Source organism: Lissotriton helveticus, chromosome 3_1, assembly GCF_964261635.1.
Source record: "Lissotriton helveticus chromosome 3_1, aLisHel1.1, whole genome shotgun sequence".
Lineage (NCBI taxonomy): Eukaryota > Metazoa > Chordata > Amphibia > Caudata > Salamandridae > Lissotriton > Lissotriton helveticus.
In genome coordinates, this window is record NC_136061.1 from 1,160,782,086 (window position 1) to 1,160,801,696 (window position 19,611).

Here is a 19,611-nt window from a genome sequence, read left to right on the forward strand (position 1 = left end):
TAAAGTACATTGACTTAAAGTGTTGCATATTAAGAACTGAACAGAACTAAGCTAAAACTACCATTTTAGGTATAGTATTGTGGATTTTTGTCATTTGTGGTAAGTCTATATAAAGAATACTTATTTTTTTATATAAAATCTGTGGGGTGTCCATCTGTAGTGTTGTCACTTGATTACTGTATGTGGTCGCAGATGCTTTACACACTGCCTCGGAGATAAGCCGGTCTGCTCGTGCCAAGCTACCAAGGGGGTGAGCAGGGGTTATTTTACGAGTGTACCCCCCTTACCCTGACTAGAGGCAAGGGTCCCTCTTTGTCACAACCTGTGCCAACTAGAGACCCCCAAATCTAACAGAGGGCATCTTGTCCTTTATAACCAGGGCCACTGGAATTATGAGATTGTGTGGCTGCAGCGTTTTCTGCATAATTAGGGATCAGCAGCATTTGTCACATAATTCATCATCTGTAGGTTTAAAAAAAAAATGTTTCTAGCTCAAACAGTTCAAAAGTTACTAACAACGCTGCAACAAAGCTTGGCTGGTCACCATTCTGGTGCTTATTGCCAAGTGTGGGTGTTAAACTGATACCAATGGGGTGCAACCTTAGCCCATACAGTGTTAACAGGTGTGAAAATGACAACATCGTATCAGAAGATATACCAAATTAGGCCACATATTTTACCTTTTATTGCCGCACAATTTGGTCCAACTCTGCCGCACAATTCTAGCTGCCCTGTGCATAACCTTGAGATAATCCTAGGTATTTAGCCAGCGGCGCAACGCATGCTCAGACATGAACTATGCTTTGTATTGAAACAGAAAACAACATTCCGTAGCATTCAAAGTACCTGCAGATCCTACTCATGGGGGAGCATATCAGGGAGCACACACCAGGTGAATAACTACTTCAGGCTCAGAGCATTTCCCCCACCCAGGTCGTGAAACCCCTAAAGGTACCGGCCAAGCACCCTCGATGCAGAAGACCACCCACCGTCACTGTTCACTCGTCCCTTGTTGCAGAGACATCTACCCGCCACTATTCGCCCTCTTACCCGCATTGTAGAAGTCTTCTAGACCCCCTGGGTCGGCCCCCAGTTCCAGGTTGCCCCGCCGCAGGGTGCACACTGTACCCCCCAGCCCGCCACAGGCCTCCTGCAGACAGCGCAGGGAGGGTGGGTCCGGACCCGTGTCCGGTAACACCAGCACCGCTGTGGGGGGCCGTGGAGGGGCCCGCAGAGACGGAGAGCTCGGCAGCCCCGTGGAAACATCCTGCCAGCAGCTGGCCGCTGACTCCATTCGCACAGTGAGAAGCGGGACTAGGCCACCGCCCCCAGACGTGGAGAACACACCTAATCAACAGAGCCCCGCCTCATGCACGTGAAAAACGCCTACTCGTATGACGCCATACTAGGAGAGTTCACTCAGACACGCTGTGCAACTCTACGATACGAGTAAGTGGCTCTCGTGAAATATAACCGTGCGTCACGAGGAAAACATTAAAGCCAATAATATCACTTGCAGGAAGATGACCCGGTCAAGTAACGTCAGTCTGTTAAGTAAAAAGCCACGCCCCGGGCAACAAGCCACTACTGTACTGAGTGAAATCAAAAGTTCCTTAAGTGAAGCCCGCCCACAGCTGAGGATGTACCCGACGACAGCTATCAATTTACGCTTGGACCACGCCCATCAAAGCGGGACGTTCCTACGTTTAGATATTTTTTTAGCTTCACTGTAGCTGTTTCGAACAACCATTGCTCGTTTTCTGAATTTATTATCTGATACAAGTGAGATGATCAGTGAGCATGACAGAATTCAAAATTTGCAAACATTCGTGACAAGAATTTTCAATTCTATTAAGGACTAGGAGGCGAGGATTATGCTAGTCTCATTTCTTTATTGAAATGCCCAGCAGCCAAGTAAAAACTACATTACCCAGAAACACTTGGGTGATAACCATAGAGTCTCGTAGTATAAATAGGCACACAGACAATACCACATCCTCTTTCTTTGGTGAGGAGAATCCAGGAAACAGCAAAAGAGTTCGAAACAGTCAATGTAACAGCAAAGGCAGTCCATGGAAAAGACGGCAGCTGAGAACCCAAACAGCCAAAGGCAGAACAGGAACAATCTTCAGAGAAGAAAACAGGTACTCCTACGGTGAACCGGAGAGACATCACTTTGGATCAGAGCCTGAAAAGAGACACAAAGCCGTAATACACGTCCAGTATAACAGGAACATGTCAAAACAAGGGTGGGAAAATAAGGCAATAGATACTGTGGAAAAACAGAATAATGCATAAACAAGTGTCATTATACACAATGTACAATCCATGGGTGGGATAATCCTCGCCTCCTAGTCCTTAATAGAATTGAAAATTCTTGTCACGAATGTTTGCAAATTTTGAATTCTATTGCAGGACAGGAGGCTCCGATTATGCTTGTTCAAAGCTCTTCCAACACCACAGATGCAACCGTAGGTACAGGTTTAAAGTAAAAGGTCTTAAACACAGAATCAGTCGACCAATCAGCAGCCTTCATAATGTCACTTAAGGTGACTCCCAAAGAAAAAGCCTTAGAGGCCATGGCCCCACGAGCAGAATGAGCACCAAAAACAGAAACATCAATACCTGCCTCTCCCATAAGCCACCGTACCCAGCGAGCCAATGTAGCAGGGGTAACGGGGCGGAAAGGCTTCAACAATGCAATCAACAATTGACCTTGCATATCAGAACGAAGATTGGAAGTACTCACCTCATAAGTTTTAAGGCATTGGACCACACAAAGGTTCGGACGAGCCGGAAAAGAAGGGTAAGAGATAATATCAGTATTAGTTTTGGTGCGCCTGGAAAGGCGAAATGTAACCCCTTCCGGAGTAAAACTCCGTCCAGCAAGATCCAATGCATGAACATCCGAAATCCGTTTGCAAGAAAGTAAACATAGCAACATGGTAAGCTTGGCCGAAAGCTGTTTGCGAGACAGCAAGGCATTGACAGGCCAGGCTTCCAGAAAACGTAAAACAACCGAAACGTCCCATAAAGCAACATATTTGGGACGCGGAGGAACAGCCATACGAACACCTTTAAGGATCTTGGACACCAGAGGATGCTCCCCCACAGGTTTACCATCAATAGGAACATGGCCCGCCGAAATAGCAGAGCGGAAATTGTTGATGGTACGGTACGCCAAGCCAGAGGCAGAATACAGGGAAGCCAAAAAATTGACAATCAAAGAGACATCAGCCGATGTTGGATCAACTTGTCGTTGAGCACACCAATCACTCCAACGTTTCCATGAACCTCTGTAACGTTTGTGAGTAGCCGGGGCCCAGGCGTTGCTGAGGAGTCTGGTAGCGTCCGTTGAAAGGCCTGACACCGCCCAACGGTCCCCGAAATCCGCCACGCCAGGAGAAGGAGAGAGCCTGACTGAACTAGGGGATGCGGATTCAGAAGTGGATCTAACAGGAGATTCCGCTTCCGAGGCAGAAGAAATGGCAATGCGCAAGTCATTTCCAGCAGAACAGGGAACCACGGTTGAGCCCGCCACAGAGGAGTGATCAGAATCAGCTCCGCCTGGAAACGTGTCACGTAGGCCAGAACCCTGGGGATCATCATAAACGGGGGAAACGCATAACAGAGGGAGGGCGGCCACGGTTGAAGGAAAGCATCCGTCGCCAGAGCCTCCGGATCCGGTCTCCAACTGAAGAACCGGGGAAGTTGGGTATTGAGCCGGGACGCAAAGAGGTCGATCTGACAAGGGCCCCAAGTCCGTTGAAGTTGTCGAAACACCCGCGGATGGAGTCTCCAGTCGCTGAAGTCCCTCAGGTATCTGGAGTTCCAATCCGCCACAACATTGCGACAACCCGGAAGGTATTCCGCAATAACAGTGATCTTGTTGTGCAGACAGTAATGCCAAAACTCCTTGGCGATCTCCGCCAACAACCTCGAACGAGTCCCTCCGAGTTTGTTGATGTAACGGACTGCCGATACATTGTCCATCCGGAGAAGGATACAGCAGCGGGACTGAAGCGGAGATAGACATTTGATCGCGAACGATCCCGCCAGTAACTCCAAACAATTGATGTGGAGAGAAAGTTCCTGTGGGGACCACCGGCCCCCCGTCATGACCGAGCCGCAGCGGGCCCCCCAACCCCACTGACTGGCATCCGACTCGATCACAATCTCCGGAGAGGACCCGAAGAGGGCTCTGCCGTTCCAGGCCTCCATGTGAGTCAACCACCACTTCATTTCCGATTTCGCATCCTCCGACAGAGGGATGTGGTCGGAATAACGAAGGCCCCTCTGAAGATGTTGAATTTTCAGGCGCTGCAACGCTCGATAATGCAGCGGAGCCGGAAAGATGGCTTGCAGAGAAGATGCTAAAAGACCGACAACTCGTGCCAACGATCTCAATGACACCGTCGGACTCGAGACAACAGAAGTCAATTCCCTCTTGATGTATCGAATCTTCTGACGAGGTAACAGAAGTTGGCAAGAGAGGGAATTGATTTGGAACCCCAAGAAATCTATCACCTGAGTAGGAAGAAGTACAGATTTGGGAACATTGACCAAAAAACCCAGAGACTGAAGAAGATCGATGGTCCACGACAGATGAGTCATAAGCTTGACTGGACAGTCCGCCAGGAGGAGGATGTCGTCCAAATAAATGATCAAGCGAACCCCGCGACTGCGGAGGGACTCTACAACCGGACGCAACAGTTTCGTGAAGCACCACGGTGCTGACGAAAGGCCGAAGGGAAGGACCCGATACTGATACCAAATCCCCAGCCACTGGAACTGAAGAAAGCGGCAATGGGGCGGAAAAATCGGAACAGAGAGGTAAGCATCCTTGAGGTCTAGACGGACCATCCAATCCCGTTCCCTCAGGAGATCCCTCAACAGATGGATGCCCTCCATCTTGAAGTGGCGGTATACTATTCCCGCATTGAACTCCTTCAGATTGAGGACCAACCTCGATCCCCCTCCCTTCTTGTCCACCAGGAAGATTGAGCTGGCAAAGCCCCGAGGATGGCGTACTGTCGGCACAATCGCCCCTTTCTGCTCCAGTGATCGGAGTTCGTCTGTGATGAACTCTTGACTTTGCTTTGAGAAGCGGAGAGGAAAGGGAGGATGGGACTGACGAACAGGCTGATAGAATTCGAGCTTGAAGCCCTGAACCGTGTCCAGCACCCATGCATCGCTGGAGATTGAGCGCCAGTTCTCTAGAAAAAGGCGAATCCTGCCCCCCAGAACAACACTGCATGCAGGAAGAATTCTCACCTGAAGTGGCGGAATCGTGATATCCGCCGGAGGAACCACCAGCACGTCCTTTTTTAAATTGGCCACGACCTTTTCGTGAGGGATAGAAGTTGGAACGCTGGGAATATCCCGAATCCTGTTGGCCTCCACGATGGGACTGGTACCCCCTCTGGGAGGGCTGTTGCTGACCACGGCCGGAGGAACGTCCCCTACTTCTTCCGGCCCTGTTGAAAACCGGACGAAGGGTCCGGCGCAGAGATGCCTGTGCCTTATCCAGGCCACTGAAGGTATTTACGAAGTTGGTTAGTTCCTTAAGAAATGGCTGGCCGAAAAGCAGACCCTGCGCTGCAGGTCCCGACTCTGAAGTCGCCAATTCGGACAGCTTAGGGTCTAATTTGAGTAAGATGGAACGGCGCCGCTCGCTAGAGAGCGCACAGTTGGCATTACCCAACTGGCAAATGGCTCGTTGAGCCCAGTTAATGAGTTCATCAGGATCAACCATCCTGTGTGTACTCTTTGCGAGAAAGCCCAGGTCTAACATCTTGGTGAGGGGCCCCAAGAGATCCAAAACCTTGTCCTGGCAAGCCCGCCAAGACCTGTCGAGACCCTTTTTTGGATCTTTTGCAAATTTGCGCAAATACGTTGTCATGGTAGGATCCACCTCAGTCGTCTCCGCCAAGTGATCAGCCAAATCTGGGCGTGGGCATTCGGAACGGAGGCGAGCACGTACCTCCTTCTCGAAGGGTTGACGTATGTGCTGCTGAACGTACTCCGTCACCTCCGGGGAAGGGAGCCAAGCCGTGGACTGAGGGTGGACAATGTCCGCCGGCTCAAAAGTAAGCACAGGAGGCAGGGCTGAAGCATCAACAAAATTTTCTTTACATTTCTTCTTTTTGGGAGGGGGTGGAGCGGGGTCTGAGGACGAAGAGGACTGCAGGTCATCACTCTCGTCATCTTCTACAATAACGGGATGTTTGGCAGAGGACAAGGAATGCGCCAACTTCCGAAAATCCGAAGCATGTGGATTAGCAGGTGAAGAGGAAGAAGACTTCTTAGCCGCAGGGACCCAACCCTGCTGTTTGGCATAATTTGTCAAGTGTCTCTTGAGAGGCGTGATAGCACGCACCATAGCTTTATTCATAGAGTGCTGGACTCCTCGGTCCAAAGCCTCTACAAGATGTTGCTCCATGGTGTCTGGAGCCTCTTCATCAAATTCCTCATACTCCTCATAGAAATATTCACTCATGTTTCACAAGTAGTGTGAAATATATGCCCACACACGAGGAATGAAAATATATAGAAGCCAAAGACTTCAAGTAAAGGGGGGTGAAAAAACCCTCACAGTAAGCCAAACTGCAGAAAAACTACAGGATAAAATATTAGAGAGTGGAGGGAGGGCTTACTGACACCAAAAACGTCACCCTAGGCAAAGCCTATGCCAATTATTGCAACCAGAATCTTTTCCCAGAGCCTGGCGTCTATAGGGTCAATCCTGGAGGCCGTGGGCGGTAACGCCGCAGGGGACGTCCTTCAGAAATGCTCCGGTGAGGAAAACAACACGGAGCGCCGGAAAGAGCCAAACGCGCATGCGCATGGAAACCCGGCCGCCTACCAGGAAGGAGAGCAGCTCGCGCGAACAGCGCGAGTGCTGCTACGACCCCAGAAAACCACTCCACTATGAAGGAAAGAGAACGTGGGCACAAAGCGCCCGAACTCAGGGTGGAGAGCCTCGCACCCAGCCGCGCCGCCCCCGAAACGGAAACCGAACGGAATGGCGAGTGAAAGCGCGCGAAGCGCGGAAACAAAGCGGCAATGAAATAACAAATGCAAGCTGCGCAAGCAATACAAAGCGCAATGAAAAACAATAATAGGAAGGTAAGAAGCACTTAACTGGCTGCGGAGCAGCAAAGAAAGAGGATGTGGTATTGTCTGTGTGCCTATTTATACTACGAGACTCTATGGTTATCACCCAAGTGTTTCTGGGTAATGTAGTTTTTACTTGGCTGCTGGGCATTTCAATAAAGAAATGAGACTAGCATAATCGGAGCCTCCTGTCCTGCAATAGAATTATAGCTGTCAAGTTTCCCAGGTTCTTGCATGCTTGTTGGGCCCATCCTCTGTTTTTTTTCTTAGCATTCTGGGGCTTTGAGTCTTATGTAACCCAAAACAAGGACTACAAGTTCCGGAATTCGAATGAAACAAGCATTTGCAATGCAATCGGTCTCGCATTTGTGAAAGCTAGAGCTACTGGCGTTGTGAATGACATTTTTTTTGTAGTGTAGTGAAGTGACGATATTTGCATAGTGCTATTGACATTCATATTTCCTATCAAACACGTCAAACGTTGCAGAGGGTTGCCGACATCGTAATACTCAACAAATTGCTGTGCCACTGCTCTGAATGATTAAAGTTTGTATCTTGCCGTTCCTGAATTAAGACATGTAACCTGGAGTTTATGACCAAAATGCGCACACACCACTGTCTTACATATTCAATCATAAAAGTGAAAGAATATTTAGATCTGGTTCTTACTCCCTAAGCAACATTCATAGTAGGTATGAATAATGCATGAATAAAGAGGAGGCGACTGGAAGAACGTACGTGAGTTGAGGGCATCATTAAAATTCAGCGTCCAAGAAGACAGACTCCTCAGTCTCAAGGCTGGTTTCTAAGTGCGTTTGTCCTTTTAGAGACTATGAGGCTGTATGATAAAAGAAGTATTTCACACACAGGAGATTTTATATTTGTAGATGCTGTGAGTCTTCCACAAAGCTGCCCGATGGAACCCCTCGGAATGCTACTGCAATAACGGGACGCGGTTTAAGCAAAACAAAGGCTGATTACAGCTCTCTACTATTTATGTGTATACGGGGAACACAAAATACTGCTTCTCATGGAAGACTCACAGCGTCTACCAATATAAAATCTCCTGTGTGTGGAATACTTCTTTTACCATCCACACCTAGGAACAGCCTTGAGACCGAGGAGTCTGTCTTCTTGAATGCCCTAAAAAAGCCCATATACGGGTGAAACATGTTGGCTGTACTCCCAGTTGTTCACGGAACATGAAATAAAGGACATCATCATTAAATACTAACCTCTTGTTTCATTTGCTTTGTCTGGCAATTTTGACGTTATTGTGTCAGGTATTACCCTCGTTGCCTCTCAGATTCCTGTGACGTAGGTCTACAGTTACCTACGCATCGCTGCGATCTGCCTCACCTAACCACAAAAGTCTCACACAGATGGACAGAAACAATACAATAGAGTAAGCAAGAGTGAGAAGTGTTTCACCAAACAAGGGAGTAACAGGGAAGGTGCACCATAATGTCATCTCATGTTTAGCTTGCCTGAGCCACTGATGCACTTCACAGTGACAACGGGAGTGGAGCAGGTAATCAATTGGGACAGCATGAGGAGTGGGTTCGAGGGGCTAAATAGAACACAAACTATGATTGAAACGGGTGAATTCAAAGCGGGACAAGTGGTGGTGTTTGGAGCTACAAGCAGGTAATATGAACATGAAATGCAAAAAACAAGCCGAGGTCAAAGAAAAAGTAGAGCCCAACACTAAAGTATATAGGGGATTGTGAAATAATCCATGTAACAGGGCAGTATCCAGGGCGTGACCAACACAACAAAAGGAGGGACACATGTAAGATATTCACTAATGAACACAAAGTTGTGGGGTTGAATGAAGCACACTAATGCAGGGTTTGTAGTTAGAATATATTTATTCTAAACCCGGAGCGCCGGGAGACAATCTGTAGCTGGCAGCGGTAGGCGCCGATGACAATATGGCTGCCTTCCGCTTCCTGTCTCTCCACTTCCTTTTCCCGGTGACGGGAGACTAGACCGTCACCACATATCTCCCCCCCTTTATGCAACAATAACAATAACAATAAAGTCCTTACTTCCAGTCCATATTTATTTGTATTTATTTATTTGGACATTTTTAAAGCGCCTGGTGACGCCAGAAGGCGTGTCCCCGCGCTATGGTAAGTGAGCAGTTGCCATCCCCCCCTCCCCGAGGAGCTACCTGCTAAAAAGGTAAGTTTTTAATTTTTTCCTAAACAGGGCCTCTGATGGCTCAAGACGGAGGTCTGGGGGCAAGACATTCCAGCACTTGGGAGCAAGGTATCTGAAAGATCTCCCCCCCATCCGTGCCTTCCTAACTCTGGGCACCACAAGTAGTCCCGTCTGAGAGGACCGTAAATTGCGGGTAGGCTCATAGTGGGACACCAGACTCTGAAGTGGCACAGGGGCTTTGCCGCTCAGAATGCGATGGCACATTGAGAGGGCCTTAAACTCAACTCTCTTCTCCATCGGAAGCCAATGGAGAGCTTGGAGAGCGGGTTTAGAGGGAGACCTTCTCGGGAGTCTTAGCACGAGCCGTGCTGCGGCATTTTGGAGCACCTGAAGGCGCCCCATGACCTTGCCTGAAGCCCCCAGATAAAGCAGGTTACCATAGTCTAGGCGCGAGGTGACCAGGGCGTGCACCAGCGTCCTACGAGCCGAGATGGGAAGCAGATCTAGAACCTTCCTCAGAGTTCTCAAGACACCGAAACATATCATAGTCCTTAAACTTCTCAGGTACCTTTACCACTCTTCCAACTCTGGTTCTCATTACGTCAGTTCCACCTCCATCTCCTGGTCCTTCTTTGTCTAATCTTCTCCCATTGCTTTCACTTTCTCTGTCACGAACTTCCTCGTAGCTTTCTGCTTTGCATCCGCTTTTCACCTCTTCACTCATGCCACACTCTCCATCGTTGTCTTCCACTTGCTGTCCTCCTTCTCCTACATTCTCAATCTCCCTTCCACTACTTTCTCTTCCACTTTCATCTTTTACTTGCTGAGTTCCTTCTTCAATGTCGTTTCCCCAATTCAAGATTTTGCTGCACTTAGCCATTCTGTCCAGTGACCATACCTTTCCATCACTGAGTAGGGCAGACCGGGTGTAGGGTTCCAGCACTTGCAATGGTGGTGAAAATTTGCTTTCCCCTTTCTTCTTGAGGATTGCCAGTTTAACCCTCACCCAATCTCCCTTTTCCAGTTCTGCTCCCTGAACGTTGCGTCTCTTGTTATAGTGCTTTGTATACATTTCTTGGGCTTTCTCTAAGTTCCTTCTGACAACGGCTGGCGACCACTTACTTTGCACCACTAATTTCTTCCATGCCATGTTGTCCTTCGTAAAGGCATCTCTTCCTCTCAACACCTTAAATGGGCTGTATCCTGTGCTGCCCGGGGTGATGCGATAGGCCCAGACCATTTTCTCCAATTCCTTCTCCCAGTCCATACCATCGTTTATGGCCGCTTGAATGGTGCCCATGATCACCCGATTGAATCTTTCCACCTGACCGTTTCCGGCTGGGTGATAGATGGGCGTGTGTTTCACCTCTATGCCGTTCCTTGCCGTGAATGCGGTCCATTTTGCCGACGTAAATTGCGGCCCATTGTCACACGTGATACTTTTCGGGATGCCTTCTCTGACGAATGTGGTACGTAGGAAGCGTATCACAGCTTCCGAGTCTACATTTTCCATTATCTCCACCTCCGGCCACTTGGAATATTTGTCTATTAGAACTACTGCGTACTTCTGTGTTCCTTCTTTGTTGAGAACTGGGCCCATGATGTCCACAGAAACCATTTCCCATGGCCCATCCGGAACCGGAAATCTTCCTAAAGGTGGTCTCAACAAGTTCTGTGTCTTATCTGCCTTGGCGCATGACTCGCACTTCCGTACATGTCGTTCTATCTGGGCATCAATGGCTGGCCACCAATATGCTTGTCTGGCTAAAGCTTTTGTCTTGGTGATTCCCTGGTGTCCTTCGTGTAGTATTTTCATCAGGTGCTCTAGTATGCCTTGTGGAGGGACCACTTTGTCGCCTCTGAGCAAAAAAATGGGGTTGTCAGCCAACGATAGTTCTTCCCTCACTTCCCAGAATTTTCTCAATTCCTCCTTGAGATGTCTTTTCTCTGGCCACCCATGGACCACGTATCCTTTGATGGCTTCTAAGTCTACGTCCTCTCGGTATGCTTCTTCCCACTCCTGGGCACTGATCACTTCCTCCGTATCCTGAATGGTGGCTACTACATAACCTTCCCACCTTTGTTTCTCCCTTACATCCGCTGCTTCCATCGCTGCCGCTCTGCTCAGGAAGTCCGCCACTTTGTTCTGCGGTCCAGGAATGTGTTGCACTTCGTACACAAAGTCCAACAGCCTAAGAGTCATCTTGGCAATCCTGGGTGTTGCGTGAGCATGGCCGCTTGAAGTCAGTACTCGGACCAACGGCTTGTGGTCCGTTCGGACCAAGAATTTCGCTCCCCATAGATACTGTCTGAAGCGCTCCATCGCCCAGACCACTGCCAACATCTCCTTCTCCACCACACTAAACTTCTCCTCGTTGGGTGCAAGCGACCTTGAAGCGAAACTGACCGTAGATATGTCTCCATTTTCTGATTTCTGCATAAGGACAGCTCCTAAGCCCCGGTCACTGGCATCAGTGGTGAGGATGGATTCCGCACTAGGGTCGAACCCCTTCAGGGGAATGGCTGAGCTCATTTCCTGTTTCAGTGCTTCGAACTCTGTCTGTTCCTCCTGACCCCATACAAATTTGTTCTTTTCCTTCAGGAGTTGACGTTGGAGATGCGTTTTCGTGGCAAAGTGAGGAATAAACTTACTGTAATATTCGGCCATTCCAAGGAATGATCGAACATCCTCCTTTTTGGTAGGAGTGGGAGCGTCTTGGATCGATTTCATGTTGTCCTTTTTCGGCCGTATCCCGTGTTCGCTCCCTTCGTGCCCCAGGTACGTGACTGATGTCAGCCCAAACCTGCATTTTGTCCATTCTGCCGTCAGGCCATTTTCTTGTAATGTCCGTAGGACGACGTGGAGTTTCTCGTTGTGGTCTTGTTTAGTTTTTCCCATCACCAAGATGTCGTCTTGGAAAAACTGCACGTTCTCCACACCTTTCAGCAGTCTGTGCATACGTTTCTGAAAGACAGCCGCTGCGGATGCAAGTCCAAATGGCATTCTCACAAATTCATAGGAGCCGAACGGCGTTATAAATGACGTGAGGTGGCTGCACGAGGAGTGAAGTTTTACTTGGTGGTAGGCCGACGACAAGTCTATTGTGGAAAACCACTTGATGTCCTTGGTCCTCGCTCATTAATTCGCGGTAGAGGGAATTTGTCGATCACAATGTTTTTGTTCAGTTCTCTTAAGTCGACACACAGCCGCACCTTGCCATTTGGCTTTTGGGCCACCACCAGTGGAGAAAGCCATTCAGCACTTTCTATGGCTCTGATCACTCCCTCTCTCTCCAACCTATCCAATTCGGATTGCACCGCTTCCCTGCTGCGGAAGGGAATGTTTCTCACTTTGTGCACCACTGGTGTCGCTCCCTCCTTCAGCTTTATGAGGTGGGTGTATTTCGCTAGTTCTCCGATTTGCCCATTGAATACTTTGGGGTACGCTCTCTGCCAGGACTCTTCGTCATCTCTGTTGTCCATGTCCATTAGTAAGATTTTTTCAATCCCCCCTGGGTTGAGTTGTATTCCCAGTGCTCCTTGGTCCTTCCAGCTCAAAACCGAGGGGCCTTTCTCGGCGATGTATAACTTGCACAGTGCATGGCGACCACGGAACTCAAACAGGAGAGGACAATACCCCAACATGGGAATTCGTTGCCCTGTGTACGTGACTGGCCTCAAATCCATCGGGTGTAGTGTCTCTTTGATCTTGGTAGCGAACTTTTCTTCCCACACTTGTCGTTGTACTATGGAGATGGGTGCTCCACTGTCTGCGATCATTTCCAGTGGTATCCCTCCAATGTGCATGTTCAATCGGGGCTTGTCTATTCCTTCTCCATCCACTTCCAGCACCTGGACATCGATGTACAAGAACTCTTCCTGGTCTTCCGCGTCTTCTCGATCTTCTGCATCTACATTTTGTTCCTGGTCAACATACCTGACCACTGCTCCTTTGGGTTTTCTGCGGCACACCTTCTTATAGTGTCCGAACACGCTGCAGTATGAGCACTTTGCCCTGAATGCCGGGCACGCTTTGTCATTTGCCATGTGCATGGTACTGCCACACCTGTAACAGCTCGGCTTACTTCCCTTATTCGATCTGTTATCTGTTGGAGTAAAGTTGTTGTTGGTGATGGACCTTCTTCCATCTTGATTCCTCTGTAGATCTCTCTGCCTCGGCCGGTCACTTCTCGCCGGTGCCATGATCTTGCATACCGTCTGTGTTCCTCCTGCCTCTTTCTTGGCCGCTTGCGCACAACGTTTTGACATTTCCGCCTTTTTAACCATGGCCCATATCTCTTTGAGAGGGGCATCTCCGTTCACCCAAATTTTCTCCTGGACATGGGAGCTGGTAGTGTGCATGATAATTTGGTCTCTAATTAGCTCGTCATGCAGCCTGTCAAACTTGCACGTTAGGGCCAACCTTTGCAGGGCCACGACATACTCGTCCACCGTTTCGCCAACCCTTTGCTTCCTTTGAAAGAAGTTGTATCTGTCTATTGCGACACACACGACTGGTCTATAGTGGGCGTCGAGATCTGCGATGGCGTGACTGAATACGTCCGTGTCCGTACCATCCCTCTCTCCTTTGACGATGGTGTCGTAGATCCTGATCCCTTCGGGACCTAAGTTGTGTAAAAGTATTTTTTTTTTCTCTTGCTGGATAACGGAGCGTCGCCTTCCTCCTCCAGGGCATCAAGATAATTGAGGAAATACCTTTTCCAGTCTTCCCATTTCATCTCCGGTTCCCCGCTCTTCGTCAGAAACGGCACCAATTGGGTGAGAGAAGAATACGGAGCCGCCATCCTGGAAGCACCTCGTTGACAAGCTGGAACGGGGAGCTTTCGACCCGGTGGGCTCCCTGGCGTGTGTTGTGCTGTGGAGTCGCCTTCACTGGGGTCACTGGCGCTGTCCTCACCACTCTCCTTGGATGAGGGGCCAGGCGATGCCCGCAGAGCGTCTCTTGTGGCCGGATTCGGCGAATAGGTAGCTGCCGCGTCTGGCCGCCGCTCCGCCAGGGTGCCGTGCTCTGCCCTCACAGCCGGGAATGGAATGCTCCCTTGCGCTTTGCGTTCTAGCAAGGCTTGATGCACTCAGAAGCAAGCACTGGCACTGACTTGCTTGGTTTTGCCTGTGCTTGTTTGTGTCCTGCAAGACAAACACTCTCGAGCAGAACAGCGTCCTGCCTGCCCTTTGCGCTCGCTGGATAAGTGTTCTGGACGAGCGGTGGGGCGTTCCCTGCGTTCGCGCCCTTTCCGACGCTCTTGCCTCTCCTCTGCCGCGCTGCGGGCTGTGTGCGGCGCCGAGTCGGATCCCCGTGACCGGACCAGGGACGTGTGAGTGTGCGCGGGCTAATCTGCAGCCCTCGTCGCCATTGTGGGGTTGAATGAAGCACACTAATGCAGGGTTTGTAGTTAGAATATATTTATTCTAAACCCGGAGCGCCGGGAGACAATCTGTAGCTGGCAGCGGTAGGCGCCGATGACAATATGGCCGCCTTCCGCTTCCTGTCTCTCCACTTCCTTTTCCCGGTGACGGGAGACTAGACCGTCACCACAAAAGTGATTCGGAAAAACACACAAAGGAACCTGTCATAAGAGATGGGCCTACTGAATGTCAATACACCAGATACAGCTTGCTTCGAGAGACAGCACATGTACTGCCTAGGTGAGACCTAAAAAACTGGGCTCTATAAGACTACAAGGCTTCACAATAAAGACTGTTAGAATGAGAACTATGGAGGTTTATTGAAAATGAAAGGCAAAGTCAGTTATTTTTCATATAAAAGCTGGAAGCTCAGAATAAAATGCAAATCATGAAAATGCTGAAGAGTAAAATTCAGCTCAGTGATCAAGTCATAAATGAAAGATCAGAGTGTCACATTCTAAAGATCAGGGTGAATAGAAGACAACACCCTTTCGGTTTCACCCATTTCATAGTGTTAAACAAAATAAGGCTTACTTATTTTGGTTTGAACATGCCATGGATTAAAAATGCCACTGAATCATATTACAGTAATACAGTTAAAAATCATCGCATTTATCAGCACTGTCCCACAAACGTTTGCAATACAATTCCCATCACCGGTGCTCCTGTGACATCTTGTAGATAGCACAAATTGTGCTACAATTCAAGGTTAAGTTCTCATGAGAATCCCAATGTGGCCCATGTTCAGTGAGACCTTGACAAAGCATTCTCTTTGCTAACACAGCCTGAAATTAAATGGTGGGTGCTTATTCTTTGCCGTTTTTGGGAACCTACTGCCGAATCCAAGCACGGAGGACATACCGCAATTGACTCCCAGCTGCCCTGCTCTTTGTTGGTGCCATTGGTGTCCCCCTGCCGCCGCTATTTGTTGCCACTCTACGCGGCCGCCGAGCGGGGGAAACCACATCTACCACAAACCCCTCCAGACCACGCCCACAAGCGCCCGGTGGCGCATAAAACAGCGCGAGATCTCCCGCATCGCGGGACGCGCGCGGGAGAAGCCCGGGCAAAGGGCGGGCCCTCTTAGGCCCTCAGAGGCCAGAGGAGGTCAGGTCGGGCTTATCCTCTGAGACATTGGTCGGGACTGATTGTGTCCTACTATGAGGTGCGTCATGGTCCTGAGTCCTGTTAAATGTATATCCTTGCTAGAAGGGGGCCCTAATAGAGGAACTCTAGATAATTATTTCACCAGGGCTCCTTTAGACACTGAGAGGGAGCGCGCACTAGCCGACCGCCGGGCTGAGCGTCGTCGCTCGGTTGAATCTATTAAAGGCAGTCGCTCTTCCTTGGACCCCCAGCAGTCACTCACATCAGTACATACGATGTCTTTTAGTGCAAATGAGGATTCTGATATATCACTTCCGTATAGCATTCCTATGCTATTTCGCGAGGCTACTCCCTTACTCGATAAGTCCAAAACTCAGCCAACTAACATCTCACCCTCCCTTAGTAACTCAATTGCGGTGGTAGAAATATTATCCAAGCCGACCCCACTAGTAGTTAAGGAAACTCAAAAAAAGGTTAAAAAAAAAAGAGATTCCCAAAGTGCAGGGTTCTCCGCCAAGGAAGAGGAGAAAGAGGAGGAGTGACCCACAGAGATCTAAAATCAGCCATGCTGATTTTGGAAAAACTTTTAAAAATTCTAAAATCTCCACTTCGAAGGTAGTTAATATAGTAGGCTTAGCTACTCCACCACACCTCCCGGCAAATGAAATGCCATGTCCTGCTTTACTAGGAAGTATGGAACAGATAATTAGATCCCTCACACTTCCAATAGTAGAAAGGCTAAACAATTTGGAATCAAGGTTAGGGAATTTGGAGCAGGCCATCAGTATAAATACAGGGCTAATTAAGGATTCAGGAAGTCGGCATTGTTACATCTATCCCCCGCATTACCTCCAAAATCTAACTCTCAGAAGGAGGTAGCTAAATCGACTAAACCAATCACCTGCGATCACAGAGGGCAATCGTTGTTGTTGTTAGAGAAGTACAGACGGGAATTAAACCAGCTCATCTAGGAACGGCACAAAAGGGGAGGAGCAGTACTAGTCCAGTTAGGGTAGAGAAGCCTATGGGACGCCCAGTGGAACTGCCCCCAGAAGCGGTACCATTTGTGGTGGTCCTTACAGGAGTTCCAAAACTGGCAGAGGGTAAAAGGGAGGGCTTTTCCCAGTTAAAATACAAAGTCATTCACTGGCTTAACCAGTATAGACCACTCCCCTATAACACAAATGTAGACATTCTGCACGTTAGGCATCTCCCCTGTTTGGGAAACAGAATTAAGGACATCAAGGGGGACATCATTGTTGTTAATTTTAAAGATCATTGAGCTGTCAGACACATTTTAGGTTGGTTCCCAGGTAATGGTAGTAACTCTATCATACCTACTGACCTGACGTACTTTTATCCAAGATCCTTAGTAGCTCCTACAATGCATTCTGGAGCTCAAGCTTTCGATCACCCCAATTATCCTATTCCATCTAAAAATCGCTACACTCCCCATGTATCCTACTCCATAGCTCCTGTTAGAGCATTTGGGTGGGATACTGTTCCATCTAGGCAACATAGAAGTAGTTGGACTGATTCATTGTGCCCGCTCACCCCACTTGAGGTGACAAATAGATTCAATGCCCTTTCAGGCATTGATGACGGTGATTGACAGACTGGGCTCCCCGGTAGTCTTTTGTCTACTGTTGAAGACACCGAGGCACTTGTAAAACATACTTCCACTGCCAAACTCTTAGCACTGGAACAGATATCCCAGTCTCCACCCCTTAGTCCCCTTGCTGATAAATCTATTTTAAGTGGTGAGCCAGAGGAAATTGTGAATGTGAGCACTGAAGTAATTAACGAACCTCTGGATTCATGTGACTGTATACCGATTAAGCGAGGTTTAGTCGACTCACACATTAAAATACTTTCCTGGAATGTGGCGGGATTGAAGAACAAATTGCCCATTCCAGCTTGGAGTTCCTTTATGTCCCTACATGATATCTGCATGCTACAGGAAACCTGGGCGTTAAAGGAAACTACAGCCCTTGGTTTTGCAACTTTTAATGTCTTAGCAACTATGGGCGGTCGTGGAAGGCCATTGGGTGGGTTGTCTATCTGGGTTGGCACTCATCTGGGGGTCAAGGCAACGCATATTAATACTAATTCTTTAGACGTCCAGTGCGTACTTTTAACCACACTAAATAGGCAAAGGATAGCATTGATTAATGTATATTCAAGGCCATTTAGGAGGGGCTTGGAGTCCGAGGTTATAAAAACTCTATCTAAATTTATCCAGACGATTGATTCCTCCACTGTGATAATCTTGTGTGGAGATTTCAATTGTCATTTTGAACCTCTTGTGGACCCAAGTTTAGGTGACCAAGATGAAGTTGACTTGCTGTGGTCTATCCCGGACCCGTTGATTCCCCAGGTTAAGGCTTGGACCCTATCAAATGCTACCAGAGCCCTAGACTGCAGATACAGACGCTTCTATCGTCAGGTTTCTGTCCATAAGTTTCGGAGGAGCCTGTGTCATTCATATGAATATGGTGTCCATCTATTGATCATACTCACCATCTGGCTGAGGTAACCTTAAATTTTGCTGTCTGCCTGATTTTAGATTTATCAGATTCCACTAGACCTTCAGAGTCCTTATACAGAGGTTTCTATCGCAGGTCCCTGCCCATGAGGTCTGGATGAGTCTATGTTATTCATATAAATCTTGTATTGAATACTGCACACTCAGTCTAGACCGAAGTCCATTTGAAACAAGATATAATATTTCCTCCATTATTAGAGACTTTATCAGGACAACATAGTTAAAAAAGAAAATTTCAAACAATTTTATTTTTTGGCAGCAGGACTAAGATAAAAAAGCACCCAACTAACCTCTAATCAGTGGTTATTTGGTATAGATAACATCGAATATCTGGCCAGCCTGTGTATATTTAAATACCTGCACTCTGGTTGTAGCTTTATCATTGCTTAAATGTAATATAATTATGCATTTTTCCTGATTTTACAAAACAGTAATTATCTATATCCGGTAGCCCATTTCCTTTAGTGACTTTCTTGAAGTGTACTTGGAGCTTTATGTAGAGACAACATTCCTCTTTATAAACCCACTTCGGGGTATTTCCTCCGATCGAGCGAGGTAGTGTTTACTTCTTGGTAGGAGTCTCGGTGCGCATGTGCTAGTGAACAGAATCTGAATTTTGCGCATGCCTAGGTAGTTAGACACACTGCCCCTCCTTCTGAGTAGTAGAGCGTGATGCGCGCATGCGCACTACGGTGCTCCTTGACACATTTTCAATCACGCTGTAACCAGCTGATGTCCATTTAGCGAATCAGCGACAGTATATAAACGCTGCCCCGACTGACCGTCGGTGCCTCCCCTTCGGCTCGAGACCACGCCGCGAGGTACCGACGGACAGGTAAGAGGGTTCGTTACACGTCTACAAAGATATTGGTATAACTTTGGGATTACGAGCGCTGTCCTAGTTTATCAGCGCAGCTCCGTTTTAAAGCGCAAATCAGTAGCTACTCGTATACAAGTTTTTCCTGTAGTCTCTGGATCATGAATGCTGTTGGAGTCAATCAGCACAGCATTATTTTGTAGCCCAAAATAGTAGTTATTCACTAACTGTAACAGAGACCTGATTTCCACCTTTTTTGACTTATTTTACATCAGACAAGCACCTCCCACCAGTAATTCAACTGCTCGCTTTTGGGGGGTGGCTGGCAAGCAGAGACATAGTTGCTGCACTCATTTGGGTGCATCAACCTGTTATGATATGTTAGAGGATTGTTTTTAGATTTGACATGTTGAGTGCACCCGCCTTGGTCCCA

General features: G+C 48.2%; 1 protein-coding gene and 1 long non-coding RNA gene across 4 annotated transcripts in view; one reads left to right on the forward strand and one right to left on the reverse strand.

Annotated features, from left to right (window-relative positions):
- The window catches only part of LOC144823334 (mitogen-activated protein kinase kinase kinase 6-like), a 1,091,718-nt gene extending 1,090,103 nt beyond the window's left edge, over positions 1–1,615 (reverse strand). For both annotated transcript variants that reach the window (XM_078681777.1, XM_078681776.1), the window contains exon 1: positions 1,051–1,615. In XM_078681777.1, coding sequence (XP_078537903.1) covers positions 1,051–1,294 — 244 coding nt within the window. In that variant the 5' untranslated portion in view covers positions 1,295–1,615. The remainder of the gene's footprint in view (positions 1–1,050) is intronic.
- Positions 1,616–1,886: 271 nt separating this feature from the next.
- LOC144824896 (uncharacterized) overlaps positions 1,887–19,611 on the forward strand; it is a 78,646-nt gene continuing 60,921 nt past the window's right edge. For both annotated transcript variants that reach the window (XR_013609167.1, XR_013609166.1), the window contains exon 1: positions 1,887–2,144. This is a non-coding gene — a long non-coding RNA (uncharacterized LOC144824896). The remainder of the gene's footprint in view (positions 2,145–19,611) is intronic.